Genomic DNA, 19597 nt, shown 5'->3' with positions numbered 1-19597 from the left:
ATGATCAGCCGTTGGTTTTGTTTTACGGTTCGCATCGGCCAAAGCTCTCGCTGCATTATACACACAATAATTGATAGCCCAGAGGTCAGATTCACCGGAAAAGTGTCCACGAAGCTCGTCATCCATTTCAGCCAGATCTTTAGGCTTGAGAGAAACCTTGATGTTGATGTTTCTCCAAATCGTAAAGCATCGCTCTTCATCTATTGGATGCCTGCCCGCGGTTGGTCTTAGTGTCGCCTCTCTTTCTTACTGTACTCTAGTATATAAAATTTAATTTTATGTTGTGCTTCCTTGCTTCCATGACATGTATGCTAAATCTAGTGCATTTATTTCTAACAGTGTTGACTTTTTACAAAAATAGTCAAATTTTCAACAAAATATATGAATTTCTATCAAAGTTTAATTTTCTACCACATAGTCCACTTTTATTTCATTTTCCAATAAAAAGAAAAAGAATTTCTCACAGAAGAGTTAAATCTTTCACCAAAAACTTAACTTTAAACCAAATAGTTACAGTTTCTACCAAAATGTTTAAATTTTCCACAAAAAAAAGAAAAAAAATGAGAAAAAAATTTTTTAAACTTTAAAACAAAGGGATACATTTTTAATTAAAATAATGAACCGTTAACAAAGCAACTAAATTCTCAAGAAATTAGTTCAACCTTTCAGTTAAATTTTCAACTAGAAAAGACGAATTTTAAACAAAACAGTTGCAACCTCTATAATAAATTCTTTTATTAAAAACACGAGTTTTTAAATCAGAAATAACACTTTTCAAAAGAACAGTTGAATTTACTCAATAAAAATATGAATTTTAAACAAAAATATTAGTCATTCTCTCACCCACTAGGCGAGCTTTCCATCAAAATAGTTTAGTTTTTAACAAAATAGATGAATTTCCAACTAAATTAGATGAATTCTATAGGAAAAATAGAACATTTTATATTATTACAATCAAAAAAGATTTTAGTTTTACATTAATTACAGTTAAATTCTATCAAGAAAGGTGAAATCTTAAGAAAAAAGCTGAAACTATAACCAAAATAGATTATTAATTTTCGGTCCGTAACGAATCCATAAACATGTGTACTTGCTAAACAGTCAGGTTATATTGTCAACCATTTTCATTTTGTATTTGAAAGGACTACCAAAGTGTGTTCAAAACTTTTATATGATTTGAGGAACCTCTGAGTCATTTTAAATAAATTTAAAGAAGTAGTCAGCAAAACTACCACACTTTTAATTAATGCTACTGTAGATTAATACTGTCGAGCGCATAACAATGGACCCGTACAAGTGACTGCATTTTTTTTTTTTTTTGGAACGTAGTCTTCTGTTGGAATCAGACTAGTCCTAGGGATGGGCGATACTGAGAGAAAGTATCGATGCCGAAGTATCGATACTCTAAAAAGTTCGATCTCGATGCAAGCACCGATCTGATTTCAAAAGTATCGATACCTAAGATTCGACGTCAGACGATTATCGACTTTTTCGGTATAAATATTTTCATCAATTTTCTTGTCATTAATTTTTACAGTGAAAAGGTTGATGTGTATAAAATTATAATCCTACTCTTAATTTAAATACACTACAAAACAAATGACTCACAACGACCGTTTACAAATTTAAGGTTTAAAACCAAATGCATTTTCTTAAAAGAAAAAGTACATACATAAATTTTTATTTTATTCGCTATTTGCTTCGTTACGGAAAGTTTGATTCGAGTAATCAAGCAGTGCACACCTTCTCCCAAGTAAAGTTTTATTTGAAGGAAGAAATAACGAATGTTGATAGCAACTCACAGAAATTATGGAATCGAAGTGGTCGATACCAATGTAAAAAGTATCGATGCCTCAATAGATCGACCTTCCAAGTATCGGTCTCGACAATCGAAGTATCGAGAATTTTTTACTCGATACTTCACGTATCCCATCGTTATCGCCCATGCCCAATTAGTCCTTAGTCTACTCAATCTCTGCGAGTATTAAGCGTAGAATGGTGAAGCTCAGTGAATAAACTCTTCATTCCTTTGAATCGAATTTTCTGTAACTCGGCTCGAACATTTTTTGTATCATGCTCGAACGGTATCACAAGTACAGTCCTTAACCTATCGAAAATTGCATCTCATTGTTCGAAATGTTTACTCTGTACCATGAAGGCCATGCAATCCACCAAATGCATGATACCATCTGATTTCTGCACATCTTGCTCCTTGTCAGAAAATTTGCTCAAGAAGTGAATGACGCAATTATGATGGATAATATATGGTGTAGGATATGGCTCGTCACGCAGATCGGAGTAAAATGTATATTAAATATATACGTGAATTTCGTCATCACTCCATTCTATAAGTTTCGAATGAATCAGGGCTTAACTCCAGTCGATGATGACAATTTCAAAGTATAGCCAACAGGCGTGCTTCATCGATTCAACGAAATACCGAAAACGCTTCAAGCTGATGGAAATTTCGCAAAATAATTCTCTGACTAAATAAATTCCAAAACGGGCAGAACTAGTCCACAGACATGTACTACGAATGCATAAAGTGAAAGAGTCAAAGCCCACAGGAGTCCAATGTCACACAAGGTGACCTGAGAACATTGTTGCATTCGAATCGCTGGCATGCCGAAGACAAGGATCGCTTAGACTCTTTTCTATCATGCATAGTTGAATTAGACCTTGAAAATCCATTGACTGTAACGTCAATTTGTACCCACTGTTTCCTTGTCTGTATCGTTTATTTGGTCGATTTCGTATGCCCTTGACATCGTTATAGCTAACGTTTTTGGGACATTCCTCCGCTCTTGTCTTCCTAGTGGATAATGCAATTTTGTTTTTTAGAAATGTACTTGACCATAATCACACGCAATGGTAAATTCACCACGTTTTACAGAAACCCCAGTTCTTAAGTGATCATGACTTTTCGGTCGAGTAATTTCTGTAGGATTTTCCACATCGTAACCATTTTCATCTGTATAATCGCTATCACTAGTAGCACTCTTTTTTGATTGGAATTATTACTATCTGTCCGTTTTTATCCTTACTATCGCCATCTTCTTTAATGTTGATCTGGTTTTGCTCATCACGGCTATCACTACCAACTTCTGATCAAATTTTTTGGTTATAAGTTCAGACTTTCTTTTAAAAGCTCTCTTGGTTATCGAGTACATACATTAAAAAATCATTTAACAAGCAACGAAATACTTGTACTCCTTTGAAACATTTTGCAACTACTGTACCTAGGAAACATTTTGTTTGATCAACAGTTTGCTTATTCTTTGATTCAATTGTGTCACCGCTAAAGAATCTAAGTTCCCAAATCCTGTTGAAATTCTGTATGGAAACCGTTGGTTTTTAATTGTTTAATCTTATCCCGTCTCAACTTGGATATAGACGAAAGGACGGGCAAGATTTTCGATAATGTTTACAAATGAGTTTGAAGTGGAATCACAACCAAAAAAAAGGCCAAAAAGAAACATCCTCAGTTTCGAGCTCATCAAACTACTGATTTTCTAATTAATTAATTTATAAATAATAATAATTATACATAATATAAACATTTTATTTATAAAACATTAGGTGAGAAAATTGTAAAGAAATCTAAAACTCAAAATGGAGAAAAGTCTAAAGTATCTACTTCAATTTCTCATAAAAAACCAAACAAGAAAACAAAAATATTTTTTTAGGCAGAAATAAAATTCATTTCCTTAATAAACTTATTGATAGCATATTGAGACAAATTAAAATATAAAGTGACGGTTCCAGTAATCCTGTTGGTCCCAATGACCAATATACTCAGTCATAATTTGAATATATTGTATTCATCGCAGGTGTATTTATTTGTGCTCATTTTATGCACATTTTTATATTTTTTTGCTATTATTTTGCTATTTAATATCAAATGTATATTAAATTTCAACTACCGTTTTTGAAAATTACTTAATATACATTTGTATTAAATCAGTAGAATTACAAAAATGTTTCGAGACTATGGTCTGCGTTAAATCTCCATAAACTTCAAGGCTGATCAAAATAATTCTCATTTTCTCATTCCACCTGCAGAATTTCGCCGTTTGCTTTGCGTGGTGATTATGTTGTTCATGCGTATGTTACAAGATTTAAAAAATTAATCTTTGGAATGGTCCAAAGCGTGTTATGCTCATCGAGAAATACCGCACGGTGGCTCAGCATTCCTGGGTAATTCTTGTGAAGAACTATGAGAACATTTTGACCTATTACGCACGGTACCTTGTTTAGGTTTATTGAACTACGTGAGAATTTTCAATGACTTTAAGGAAGTCGTTACTGCATGTTTTGGAAATAATTTGCAGGCATCTTATAAAAGTTATACATCATCTTTTGAAGGCAGATACGTGGGCTTGAAAATAAGCGTTACTCCTAAAATACACGCAGCATTTTTTCATATTTAACGATTTTGCAAACAAAATAGAACGGAACTAGGATGATTTAGCGAGCTGTCAATGGAATCAGTCAATTTTGATTTTAAATCCAGTATATGGGTAATTTCATATAAGATTTAGAGCTAAAAATCGATTGCAGCCAACATTTTGTCTCGCATTCTTTAGAGTAAAATAATCGACGCGTATTTTTTTGTTTCAATATGATATTTTTAGTTTTATGATATGATTTTTTTTTTAAATTTTGAAGTGTAAAAAATTCAACCTTTTTCAATTCCGAAAACTATTCATTTTAAGGAAAAATTCTCATCGTCATTAAGGTTCGTATTTCGTATAAGCTTTATGGTCTGCAATTATTTATAATCATATTGAGAAAGTTATGTTTAAATTTTAAAGTGGACCATGCAATAATTTCCGAGATATGTAAGTATTTGAAGTTCATGACGGTGCTCACTGAGTTCCCTCGCTTGGTGCAGCATTTTTGGCAGTAATTTTTCCAATTTTTTCCTACAATGAGTGCAAAACACATTATGCGGCTCCAAGAAACCTAGTTTTTGCATCATATAAACAGAAATTTGACCTAAATACACACTGTAATAAAAGTGGTTGAAAATTAGAGTATTAATTAGTGGACATAATAATACCAACGATTAAAGTGGGAATTTTACTGCAATTTTCGAAAATTAATGTGATACTTTAAAATCACACGCAGACAGGAAAATTTCCGTAACGTCACTTTCAGAGAGTGTAATTTTACTTTCTTCTTGTAAAATTCAACTGTCAATTTAAAATGGTAGAGGCTATCTCGAGACAAAGAGATACATAACTTCAATAAAGACATAATATTATAATTGTTTAATTGAAGAAGTTCATTTATAAATATGTTACTTTAAGTTAGTCTAAAAAGATGTTTCTTTCTGTTTCTATACAAATACCACACTAAAAAAAAGAATTTTTTCTACTCACCTTATTTTATATATAAAAACTCGTAACCTCCATTAGTAGCGCATGGAGGTGAAATCTTACATGGTCAAGTTAATGACGTGGTTTATTCTATGGCGACATCTTTCTTCAACTTATAAAATCAATGGAAATAAAAAACTACATTTCTTCTTTTATCGATCGCCGATAATTATTTCCGGTTTGTGTCTTTTTATTTTCACTTTCAATAACAGCCATTATTTTTAATTAACTATTATCATGTATAATATTTAAATTTGTTTCTCATAATTCTTCAATCGTTAAATTAAATTACTAAAGATAATTTTCACCAGGATGTGGTTTATTGAATGTTACAGGAATAATAATTTGAAGTTTTTGTTAAAATATAATTTTTTGAATAATATAAAAGAATATTTAATTGATAGACATATTGTGAAATCATTAAGTTGAATAATATTATGATATATATTACAATGAAAAATGTTATTTGAATATAAAGTTATCATAGACTAAATGGGAATGAAATAAATTTATTATTTTCATGTTCTAATTATATTAATGATGTAATGGTAAGAATAACTCCCCCCTCTCTCCCTGTGTGTGTGTGTGGGGGGGGGGGGGACTACTAATTTCAAATTGTACATAAATGAATCATTAAAAAAAGTTTTTGAAAGTTTTAGTTTAATAATATTTTATTTATTTTTATATTTACAAATTATAAAGCTTATTAATATCATATTATACATGCTATTAAGTTTTTATTATTATATTATATTTATATGTCATGCTTTAAAATTATGTACAAAATAAAATTTTAATATAATTTTAATTGATTTGTTCAATGTTACAGGAATAATTATTTAAAGTTTATCTTAAAATTTCATTGTTTGAAATAATATAAACGATGATTAAATTAATAGATATATTGCGAAATCATTGAGCCTAATAATATTATTATATGAATTATAATTAAAATTTTGAATAAAACATAAAGTTATTATAAGCTGAATTACAATTAAATAAATGTATTATATTAACTTTTTAATTATGTTAATGATTTAATGTTAACAAAAAATATATATATATATTAAAATTAAATAATACCGTATTTTTATTTTAACCCTATATAATCAAAATTTATTAACCATTTAATATTGGAGCTATATTAATTCTGAATTTTACATAATTAAGTCTTTAACAAAATTTTTTTTTCACGTTTTTGTTTTAATAATAATATTTTGATGATTTATATATTTGCAAATTATAAAGCTTAATAATATTATGTTATACATGCTTATAATTTTTACACTAATAATATATTCATATTTAATATTTTAAGATTATTTACTAATTTAAAATTAAATATAATTTCAATCACTTTTAAATTGGTTTTTTCAATGTTACAGGGATCATTTTTTTAATTTTATCTTAAAATCTAATTTTTTTCAATAATATAAAACATTATTAAATTAATAGATATATTGTGAAATCATTAAGTTTAATAATATTATAATATAAATTACAATTTAATAATAAAAAATAAAATATGAAAGTGCATAAAAATTGGATTTAAATCGTTTAATATTTAGCAATATAAGTATGTTATTTCCTCTTACTTTATGTAATTAATTATTAGCTATTACTTTCGTAATAAAAGTTTACTTTTTTCTTTTAAATACTTGTATCACAATTATATAATTTTTTATGGTGATTCCGACATTGTGAAATGAGTATTTAAATTCAATTTTCTAAATTATATGTACACATATTTAAATTTTTTTTAACTTAGTTAGAAAACTGATTAATAAATTAAATGTAGAGAAATGCAGTTTCAAATTTAGATGAAAATATAATGTAAACATTATTTAAATGTTTTCATGAAAATAATAGTGTAATGATTTTTATGTTGTGAAATGATTAATTATCAACTGATTTTACCAAAACTGACATTATCTGTAATTAGTTTACAAATTTATTAATAAAGAAAAATTTTAATGATGAAAATTCAAATTTAAATATATGTATTTACTAAAAATTATTCAAAGGTTTTAGTGAAAATTATAGTTTAATGCTTCTTATTTTGTAAAATGAATAATTTATATAAGCTGAATATTTTTTAGAACATTGAATATGATTTGTATAATATAAATCAATTTATTTTTAAAGTACCTCTATTTCAATCAAGTAATTTTTCGGAATTATGCTGATGTTCTGAGATTAATAATTCCATTCAATTTTTAAAAGTATAGAGGAGATTACTCGAATATGAGATATTCTCGTAATATGAGGTAGCGAGGTATCAGCTAAACAAAAAGACCCACTCTGTTGGTTCTATAACTCAATATATCTAAATAGCTGTAAATTTATACTTCGGAAACATAGAACAAAGTTTTTTATTCAAAATAATACTTTATTTTGCATTTTATTAGCCATTTCCTGGGGTATCTCATATTATGAGAATAGTATGACGAGTTTGGAAAAAGCACTTTTTTACATTTTTTGTATTTTCAGCATTAAAAAAAAAGTTAATAAAATTTTTTATTTGAGCCCCTTATGGCAAACTAAATTTCCTATAAAATGACCTATATTACTTCTAAATTCAGTCCATAGAATTCCGACAATCACGCCAAACAGAGTTGGTATCTCATATTTGGGTACTCTCCTCTATGTAAAAATGTTTTAATTTTTCCCCTCAAAACAATATTAAGTCACTAAAAATGAAATTTTTGTAAATAAAATTTAAAATTGGTGAACCAAATGATTTGAGTCTCTTTATATTGTGAACCATTTAATTCATTATGGCTTCGTGCGGAGATCGAGTGTAAAGGAAGAGGGTGAGTGAAGGCAAAGGTGTGAAGGGTGAAAGTGGGTGGTTTGAAAGGAAAATTTGGAGCTTGTGAAGTTTATAAGGTTAGGAGTGAAAAAATAGTTGCTTGGTCAGGGGGGCCAGAGGTAGGTGATAAATGCGGAAAACGTCACTGAGCTTTGGGTAAAGTAGGAAACCGACGACGCGAAGTCCACAAATAGGCGCCAGAGGGCAACAGTTACTGGACGATCGCACAGAGCAGAAAACCGTAGTGGCTGCAATTCGCTCCGTGCGCAAGTTACAGGCAGCGCCGCCTATGGCTGAATTCTCAACTTCCGTCTCGTCAAATGTATTGTAGTGTATAGAAATATTTGAGCTTTCATCCATTTTTTTATTGTTATGATCTAGTTTTCAAAAAAGTTATCATGATAGCTTGTATATCCGATAAGTCTTCGCTTTCCGACAAATAAAAGTGTAGTTTTATTATTTATACGTGAGATAAGCATGATCTAATAAGTATAACCTACAAATCTCGTTTTGTTTACATACTGGCACGATTTTGCCGTATATCATTTGCACAAAATTATAAATCAAACGATAAGCATAAGGACAGGCTTCCAGCCAATAACGCACGATATTAAATTCGGCGAACAGAAGATTTGTAAGGGAAAGGATTTGGCTAAAAAGCATGTCACAAGTTCCAGTGGTAAAAATGTATCGGTTGCACATAAAAATATCATTAACAACGTTATCCATGCTTATAAAATCAACTTGGACTCCACAATCAATTTTTGTTTTACTGGGTGCACTGTTTTCAACATTGTTAGTAGATTCTGTTTCATTTTCACAAGCAATATTTCTACTATGATCTGGCATGCTGATATCTACAGAGGATTGATGATTTAGCATTGTATCTATTTTTCTTCTTTTCAAACTAGGCACACCACTGAATTGCTGATTCGGCCTTTTCAAAACTCTTCTGTACCTGAGAATCGAATGAAATTATTAGAATCAAAATGATACTTTGAAATATATATAGTTTAATAAATAATAAATCACCTGTTCAAAGCTTGCTCACTGTTCACACAAAGCTTTTTGTATGCAGGTGGAAAAATTGTTGGATTATAACTTGGACTGCGAGGATCATTTGACTTTTCATTTCCTATAAAATGTTTGCTGCATATTCGACTTTTGTTCTCTGGTATCCATGGTGAACCGTCTAACCTGGAGCATGTCAATTGAAAAACATTATTTTTGTACTTATTGAATTTAATAAGAATATATAATTTATATCATGTTAATAGCTGTACAATCAATCTGATTTAGATATAGAAAATCATGTGGAATGGTAGAAATTCGTTAAAGATTCTCCCAGAATTTTTGGTTGACAAATTACACAAGGTACACAAAAATAATAAACTTACCGTTGCAATCGTACAATCGAAGTCGACCCGGGTGGGGAGGGTAGCGGACTCAGGTACGGACAAGCAACGCGAAAGGCCCTCAAATTTACAGCGCCTTAACAAGAAAGGCAACGCGGGTTCGAACAGAAGTCTGGACGAATGGCAAATAAAAGGCAAGCGCGACTAGCAGTGAAGGGGAGAAAAAAAGGAAAAGAGTGACTGGAGAAGATGAGGTAGAAAGAGACCAGGATAACAAGAGAGTTCGAATTAAACGGAAAACACCAGAGAGAGATAGGGGGGGATGGGGGATGTTTGAAAAATTAGAAGCTCTCATTAAAGGGTTTAGAAAGGAAACAAGAAAGAGATTGGATGACATGAATAGGGATATGAATAGGCAGGAAAACGATGTAAGGGGGGAAGTGAGAAAGGTCAGAGAAAAATGGGAAGAATGGGATAAACGTTGGAAGGACGAGAAAGGTAAGGTTTGGGGTAAGCTAGAGAGCATTGAGAATAGACAGAGAGAGGTTGACGAACAGAGATCTAGAGAAATAAAACAGTTGGAAGAACGGGTATCCAGTCTAGAAATTAGGAATGAGCATATGGGGGAGAAGACAGAAAATGAGGAAATAGTTAAAGGGAATGAAAAGAACGTCCGAAGTGAGAATGAAAGATTGAAGAAAAGACTCAGTGAGATTGAAAGAAGATTAGAAGGAGAAGACAGTGCAAAGAAGAAAAATAACATAGTAGTTAAGGGATTAAAAGTGGAGAGGGAAACAGGAGTAGTGGAAATAAAAAATCTTTTGCGAGACATTACAGTGCAGGTAAGGTTAAAAGGAGTCAAGAGAATAGGAGGGACAGAGGAATGAAAAGAAGGAATGTTTCTAGTGAAAGTGAGGAGTGAGGAGGAGAAAAAGAAAATTATGGAGGGAAAAAAATTATTGAGAGGAAGAAGGAAAAGAATTGAAAAAGATCTGACATGGAGGGAGAGGAAAAAGAGATGGAAAATAGAGCAGAGGGCTCGTGTAGAGAGAAAAATGGGCCATATGGTGTGGATAGGGAGAGACAGGTTATAAATAAATGGGGAGGAATGGTGTTGGGATGAAGAATTAGAAGAATTAAGGAAAATAGGAAAAAGTCTTGAGAAAGGTAGGGGGAAGGAAGACGAAAAAGAGTCTAGAAATAAATCAGAGGGGTTTCCAAACGGCAAAAGGGAAACAAAGTGAAGAGGAAAGAAGAGCGTTAACGAAGAAATAGAAATGGAGGAATGGACGGATTATTTTAAGGGTCTATTAGGGGGAGAGCAAAATAAGATCAAAGGGGAAAAGTGTAGGATAGTCCAAGGAGAAATGGAGGAAGGGAACGAGATAACAAGAGAAGAAGTGGATGAGGCAATAAATAGGTCAGAAAGAAACAATGCGACAGGAGAAGAAGGGATGGACAACGAAGACATGTAGTTTGGAAGAGAAGGGATTAGGGATGGGATGTGGAAGATCTGCAACAATGTCTGGAAAGGGGAAGATTGGCCAAAATAGTAGACGACGGGACTAGTAGTACCGCTTGTCAAGAAAGGGGAAGGAAAGAAGGTAGAGGAATGCATAGGGATCTCTCTCATGTCAGTCTGCTATAAAATATATGCAGAAATCTTAAGAAAATTGTTGGAGAGTCAGGTAGAACAAAAATAAAGTATGCCACATAATCAGACGGGATTTAGAAAAGAGATGGGAACTATAGACAACATCTGCGTACTTAACTATTTAGTTAACAGAAATTTGGGGAGAAAGAAAGGGAAACTAGCCGCTTTGTTCGTAAATTTCAAAGCAGCGTTTGACTCAGTTAACAGAAAAGTGCTATGGCAGGCAATGAAAGAGAGGGGTGTAGAGGAAAAGTTGGTGGAGAGGATAAAGGAAATTTTTACTGAAACCAGGATTAGGGTGAAAATAGGAAAGAAAAAAGGTCAGGTTTTCTGGACAGGCCGAGGTCTAACGCAAGGGTGCCCGTTGAGTCCGTTACTATTTAATATCCTACTGGCAGACTTAGAGGAGAAGCTAAAGGAGAAAGGAAAGGAGGAACGGTTTTGTGTAATAGCATACTATACTCTCTAGCATACACGGACGATGTAGTTCTATTAGCAGGTGTTGAGAAGGGGATGAACCTAATGATGAGAATCTTCGAAGAGTATGCGGGAACAAACGAGCTGACGGTGAACGAAGATAAGACAAAGGTGATGTGTTTCAGAAATAGAAAGAGCAAAATAAATTACATTTGGAAGATGAACGGACAAAATGTGGAAATTGTGGAGGAGTTCTGTTATCTAGGTTTTTGGTTTGAGGCAGAAGGGGGAAACGACCTGCAGGTGAGGAAAAGAATTGAATGTGCGAGTAAAGTAATGGGCCAAGTATGGGGTATAGGAAAGAGAATGTTCAAGAACGATTGGAGAATCAGGGTCTGGTTGTTTGATGCGTTGGTGTGGGCGGTGTTGTGTTTTAGTGTGGAGATTTTAGTGTGGGTAATGGGGGTTAGCTGGAGTTGCCCAGGATATATGTTAAAAGAAGAGTTAGGAAGAGAAAATATGATTACTAGACAAATTAAGAGAGCCTGGAGGTTTGAAGAGAAGCTAAAAAGTGGAGAGGGAAGTAGAGTTGCACAAGCATGTTTCGGCGAAATTCGGAACAATGAAGCGAGAGGTAATGTGGGAAATTAAAAATGGGAGGAAGAAAGGAGAAAAATAAGAAGGGTGTGTAATATTCCAGAAGGGGTTATGGAGTGGCAGGACATAGAGTTAGAGCTATTGGTTAAACAAGGAGAAGAGAGGTGGACCAAGATTATAGATTCGAGGTACAATAGATGATATATGATGGTCAAAGGGTTGACGGAACCAGAGTATCTGCAAAAAATAAAAAAGGAAGAAAAATGGAGTAGGGTTGTACGGTTCAGAATGGGAGAAGGAGTGAGAGCCTGCAGATATTGGATGGATGAAGAGGAGAATTTATGCAGAGTATGTGGATACGAAATAGAGTCATGTTCACATGTATTAGAGAGATGTACAGGAGAGGAAGAGGGACAGTAGAGTGTGGATGAGTGTGTAAGATGGATCTTGGATGGATCGTGGAAAATGCATTTTTTTATGGTAAGAGGAAACGGAAACCCTGGAAGCTCGCTCATTTTAGGAATTAATATCACTGCTGTTACTGTTGGTTATCCTGCACAATGCGAAAGAGTAGAATACTAGGCAGTCTAATAAGTACCTGAAAATTCTAAGAGATGGCATTAGTATTCATTAATGTGAACCATTTTCGTCGAGCTTGATCCTTCAAATGACGTCTGTCAAAACTTCAGTCATTCATGTTTACGCATTTACAAGTTACAGCACTGAGAAGCGACTAACCTCCGAGTTTTTTTTAATATGGAAAAATCTGAGTTTCGAGTTTTGATCAAACACTACTATCTTCGCAAGAAAACGATATCCGAGACCAAGGCCAAGCTGGATAAGTATTACCCGGACCCTGCACCATCGATTGGAACGATTCATAAGTGGTTTACCGAGTTTCGTTGTGGCCGTACGAGTAAAGTTGATGTTGAACGATCTGGGCGCCCAAAAGAGGTCACTACATCAGAAAATGTCGAAAAAATCTATGATATGATGTTGAATGATCCCAAAGTGAAATCGAGAGAGGTAGCTAATGCTGTAGGCATATCTTGGGAACGTGTGGGCAATATCGTGCATTCAGTTTTAGGCATGAAGAAGCTCTGCGCGCGATGGGTGCCGCGTTTGCTCACAGCGCCGATTCATAACCATGGATGAAACCTGGATCCACTACTACACTCTTGAGTCAACGCAACAGGCAAAACAGTGGGTTCCACCGGGCCAAAGTGCTCCGAAGCGTCCAAAAACGCAACAATGGGTCGGAAAGGTTATGGCCTCCGTATTTTGGGATGCACATGGCATAATATTCGTGGACCATCTTGAAAAAGGTAACACCATAGCCGGAGCATACTATTCATCATTATTGGACCGATTAAAAATCGAAATCGCCGAAAAACGACCGTATTTGAAGAAGAAAAAACCGCTTTATCATCACGACAATGCGCCTGTTCATTCATGCTTAGTTGCACAAGCAAAATTGCATGAAATCAGCTTCGAACTGGCTCCCCAGCCACCGTATTCACCAGACCTAGCCCCCAGCGACTATTACTTGTTCCCTAACCTGAAGAGATGGCTCACCGGTAAGCATTTTTACTCAAATGAGGAGCTCCTAGCTGAAACTGAGGCGTATTTTGGAGACCTTCCGATCGAGTACTTTTCGGACGGTATCAAAGAGTTAGAAAATCGTTGGACTCGCTGTATCGACTTAAAAGGAGAGTATGTTGAAAAATAAAACCGACTTTGGCCAAAAAAGCGCCTCCATGTTTCATTTTTCAGGGACTTATCAGACTGCCTAGTATAAGTAGTAGTTAAGTTAGACTGAAGATGGAATTTTAAATATATGTACAGGGAGCGGAGGCCCTCAAACCCGTAAAAGGGAGAGATTAAATACATACATACATACATTTAATTCATTATTAACTGATAATTTTCTTCACACTTTCTTCATACAGGTTTTAATTAGTGATAAAGGTCATAATTAATTAGACGTATAGAAAAACTGTTTCAAAATTTAAAGGAGAATATACTCATAATGTAAACATTATTTGAATTTTTCGATATGTTTCGATGTTTCATGTTTCTTATTTTGTGAACTGATTAATTCATTAACATTTTCTGAAATTAATTTAAAAATTTAGGATTGAATAAAATTTTTATAAATAAAAGTTCTAATTAAAAAAATATAAAAATTTAAAATTATAAAGTTATTGAATGTTTTATAACAGAATCTTTTGTAAAATGGTCAATTAATTATTAGCAATTTATATTTGCAATTATATTATTTTAATTAGATCATTTTTCAAATGATTCTGATGTATTGAAATGTGTGTTTCCATTCGATTTTTCAAAACATATGGAAATACGTTTGATTTTTTTCTGAAATTAGTATCAAAAGTTACCAATAAAACAAATTTGCAAAAATGAATGTGATATTAAAAGAAAATGTAGGGTACAAATTGTTGCTATGTTTGAATGAAAACGACCGTTTAATACTTTTTATGTTATCATTTATAAAAAAATTAATTAATTTTTAGATGACTAATTTTTTCACAACATCGAACCAGATAAAGATTCAATTATAACTTTTTTTTTAAATTAAGTATTTTATGTTGTGCAGTAATTTTTTTCTTACCATTTTAAGAAAGCGTCTTAATAATTTGGAAACATTTTGAGATTAAGTTTATTTAAAAAATTATGTCAAAATTTTAAGCAGTTGATATTTCACTTTGAAATAATAATTTAAAATTTTAAAGATTTCTAAATTGTTTTTAAAAAAATATATGGAAGATTTTAAGACAATTATCTCCATTTTCCAGGATTTAATTTAAATTTAGGTAAACTTAATTTTTGAGAGCGTCAAGAGAAGGAAAAATATATAGTTTAGATTCATGGGAAAATTTCAAACAATTTTTTAATAATGAGTTCTAAAAGATCATTACAAAAAATTTCCTCAAATTTTTAAAAAGAGTAGTAGATTTTAGAGCAAAATGTTTCAATTTGGTAACATTCAAAAATAAAATAAACCATAAAATTCTATAAATATAGCGAAGATTAAAGGAGAATAAAGAAGATTTTTAATAAGATATTTATAAGAAAAGATAGAGAATTATCGCTATAATGGTATAAATTGACATGATTTAAACTATTTTGATTGAAAATTGAAATCTCAACACAGCATTGTTTGCTCTTCAAATGTGAAGAAGTGCTTTGTTTTTTGAGAGTGTTAGTTTTATCTACGATGCGGGCACACACGGATTTTGTTTTTAATTAAACTTGAGGGTAGTGTTTTTTACTACCATAAGAAAGCTTTCATGGCTATTAGAATTTGGCGCAAAGAACTTATTGTTTTTCCGATGCGCCCTAATATACATTGTAGTAAGTCGCATATGCGTGGGGGTAGCAAGGTTCATGAACAATGAAAAATGGTAACTTGCACTTGTGATACTTATACATTTGAGCGGTTGATAGCAAGAACGGAGTAAAGAGTCATTGGAGTACAAAGGAATCCAAAAAGTTGCGGATAAAAACGAGATAACAAGAAATGAGAATAACCATGCTTGTATAAGATATTATAATATACATATATAATGTATGTCATTACTGTTGCTTCATTTTAACCCGTTTTTCCGTAATATTCTTAAGTGGTTTTTTTTCGGCAAATTTTTTACTCCGCTTTTGCTTTCAGCCCTTCAAGTATCTAAATATGACGTATTCAAGTTTACCTTTCAAAATAGTTGATGATTAAACTTGTCACACTAAAGCATATGTAACTGATTACAACGTTTATATTTGTATTATATAGGGTAATAAATTTATTAGTTACAATTTTACCATCTTTTCATTCGACCTTGAATGTCTAGTCAAGATTTAAATATGCTAAGTTGTTGACTTATTACACTGTAAAAACTATATCTCATAAATCACAATAGATATCGTAATTCCTGCGCTATATATAGTAATTATCGCATTGTATTATCGCAGAATCGTGATATCGTACATTGCAAGTTTTTACATTGTATAACGCATAATTGTGCAATCTATAACGTAAGAAATAGGGATTTATTTCGGAGGAAATATATCAGTAAAAACAAATTTTTTGTGCGTTTTCTGTTGTTGATTCTACATGTTTTACCGAAATTTGCTCACGTCAGCGCGACGCAGTCGACGAGTTCAGACTTATTTTCCTAACCTTAGTGAAACTTTCGCCGAAATATGTTTAATCATCAACCGTTGCAGGTCTTACCTGCAGCAAATTTTTAATTTTTTCTGTGATTGTTTTAAATCTGGTGACCCGATTTATAACTCGAACTGACTCATACTCTGCCTTTTTCCCATTGCTGCTAAGTACGCCGTAGCAGACGACAGCAACAGAATTTAACTTAATTTTTTATGTGATATTTATGCATTATAATATCGTACAAATCTCTGGTACCTGATTGTACGTTATTATATTGTGCTTTCTTGCAATATAGAGGTTTTGCGATATCATTGTGCGATATCTTTTTCTCCGTGTAATTGGAATTGTTTTTTTAAACGGTTAAATTGATATTTTCATAGCTTTAATGTTCAAAGGTATTTTATGAAGTTTGTGTTTCGAACAATTTTTTTTTGTAAAAGTGAAAAACCTCATTTGTTTATAAAAAAATTGCGATTTTTTCTACTCATAAATCTGTGTGTTTAACAAGAAATTGTAAGACTATGTGAAATGTTCACATATTTCGTTACCCGGCCCCGATGAAAGACTTTAATATTATCCTTAAAAACATAATAGACCTATTCTAAAAAAAAATTTGAAGATAAAGTATTGTCTAGAAATAACTCAAACAATATTTTGATGCAGCAATTAAAATAACTATTTATTCGTTAAGAGTGTTCGAATACTTTAATTCAAGTTGAAATTAAATGCCTACAATTGAGAAGAAGAAAATAAGTATTCTCCGTTTGATTTTAGATTTACATAAATATTTTTTTTTCTATAAGATTCTTGGGAAAATTAAAAAAGATTTTTGAATATTTCAGATGTCTAAGAAAAGAATGTAGAAGATTTTAAAGAAACATTTTTATTGTAGGTATACAATTGTACCGAATAATAGGAAACAATGTAGTCCGTTTAAAAGATATTTAAGACTTTTAGAAGTTAGGAAGAAATCCAGAAATATTTGATAAATTTTTGGAAATGTTTGCAAGTTTTTAAATATTTTAAATCTATTTGCAAGGTCTTAAATATCTGAAAATATATTTAACTGACTCCAATTTTTATCAAAATTTCGAAAAATCATTCAAAATGTAAAAAATTGCCTTATAATCTTTCACATTTTCCCAGGATTTTTGAGGAAATGTGTTCATTCTCTTGAAACCTTTCGAAATTATTTTAAAGCTCCTAAAGTTTATTTTTGAAATTTTACAAAATCTACATTTCTAAAAATGTGCACATGTTTCAAATTCTTCTTGAATCTCTTCAACTCTTCTAAAGATTTGTTGAATTTACTCTATTGAATTTATTTATGTTTTTTCTTATTCTTATTAAATTGAAACATTTTACTTTAAAATATTCTACGTTCATTAGAAAGTTTGGGAAATGTTTTGATATTGATATGTTTAGAAATCTTTTCAAATGTTATATTAGACTTCCTTTTTGAAAAAAAAAAATTGCAATTTTTACGTGAATATTAAAAAATACGTTTTTTTTAATCTTGTTAGACGTTATTCTTAACCTACTAAGCTTTAAAATTTATTGAAATTTATCCTGCATTTTTTTAATTATCAAAATTTAAAAAAATACCCTAAAATCTTTTAATTTCTTCTTTGAACAATTTTTGAAATGTTTAAAAATACGTTAAATAATCTATTAAAATTAATTTTTCGAAATAAAAAATTATTTTCCTTTTTGCTAGGAACCTAAAAATTATTTTTGATTTTCGTGATACCTTTTACAAAATTCTTTACAAAATTTTAACAACTTTCATTTATTTTGGAATCTTTTCAAAACTTCTGAAAATCTCTTGAACCGTTTCAATTTTTTTCTACAATTAAGTATTATGGGAAAACTGCAAAGTTTTCCTTAAAAATCTTGTACACGACTTTCAAAAATTTGAGGAAATAATTCAAAACTTTTTGTGGCATTTTTTCAATTTATTCTAAGTATTCATTATAAAACAATTATTTAAAATTTTTCCATGATTCTTAAGAACTTTTTTAATTCTCTTATAATGTGTATCTTGTATTTTAGTCGACAGCATTAGTGGACATCAGATTCACATTCTTTTATCATGTAATTCACCATGCTATTAAAATAAGAGAAATACATTTTTCTGGAAGTGCTTTGAACACTTTTAAAAGTTCTATGGTGTGTCCACACTTATTTTCTTTATCGTCTACATCCTCTTCTGCTGCTAAAGCAAACATAGTCTCGATGGTAGATGATTTATAACTCCAACTACTTTTCAATTTTATATTCAATCATTTCATGCAATTTTTCCAATTTTCTAGGAATCATTATGGCGAATTCAAAAAATTCATCATGATCGGCTGCATGGAAATAAAGAAATAATAAGTTGTACGCTCCAAATAGGAGCCTCATGTATTCCTGTATGTGGCGTTTAACGCAAAACCTTCGATTTTTTCTTCTTCGTCGTAGGTAGTTTCGAGCTAATTGCAAATACCCCGAAGCGATTGAAGAAAAGAGCACAGGATCAAAAACAGGATTGAGTGGATTCAGCACAGGATCCATTTAAAAAAAAGTTAACACTAGCCTAAGCAACCGTGTGACAATAATAAGGTGCATGACAAGTGCGAGCCAGAATCTGCGCATACTTCAAAATATCACGTGAATATATCAAAAGAATTTATTCTCTTTCTCAAAATAAATCCAACAACAAAATACTCTTATCATTTCTTGTTATTCACACTAATGATAAATATTATAAGGACAGCAATGCATTTTGCACGATTACTCAATTAGAAGTTAAATTAGCGTAAGAAAAACATTCTAGTTCCAACTTCATCAAAATTGGAGTTTCAAGATTTCAAATCAGCGTCGATCTGTCGAACGTAAAACGCAGAAGCAAAATGTCATATTTCGCACTTTTTAAAAAGTTAACCTCACATAATTGATGCTTTTTTGTGTTGCTTTGCTAAAAAATAATTACTCATTTTTAGAATTCCAAAATTGGCCTCAGTGGAAGGATTACCCTTTCTGTTGTATATACTGATATAACTAATTACACTATATGTAAAATTTGCGTCTAAATTCAATTTTAACAGTAAACTCAATTATCTCGCCCAAAACTGTTGAGGACTAGAAATATAATCAAATAATCTGGCAATTTAGGCTCAACTAACATTTGTACAAGTAGCACTTATACTCAGTGTAACATAATAGACT

At 31.5% G+C, this 19597-nt stretch overlaps 1 protein-coding gene across 1 annotated transcript; it reads right to left on the bottom strand.

Annotated features, from left to right (window-relative positions):
- Positions 1-8493: 8493 nt before the first annotated feature.
- LOC117181117 lies at positions 8494-18618 on the bottom strand. Its single transcript, XM_033373688.1, has 3 exons — positions 18494-18618; positions 9226-9390; positions 8494-9151 (listed from the first exon to the last, which is right to left on the bottom strand). The coding sequence occupies exons 1-3, from the start codon at positions 18616-18618 to the stop codon at positions 8650-8652; spliced, it is 792 nt and encodes a 263-aa protein (XP_033229579.1). The 3' UTR covers positions 8494-8649.
- Between the last annotated feature and the right edge of the window lie 979 nt (positions 18619-19597).

Source organism: Belonocnema kinseyi, chromosome 1, assembly GCF_010883055.1.
Source record: "Belonocnema kinseyi isolate 2016_QV_RU_SX_M_011 chromosome 1, B_treatae_v1, whole genome shotgun sequence".
Lineage (NCBI taxonomy): Eukaryota > Metazoa > Arthropoda > Insecta > Hymenoptera > Cynipidae > Belonocnema > Belonocnema kinseyi.
This window is presented reverse-complemented; position numbering and strand designations above follow the sequence as displayed.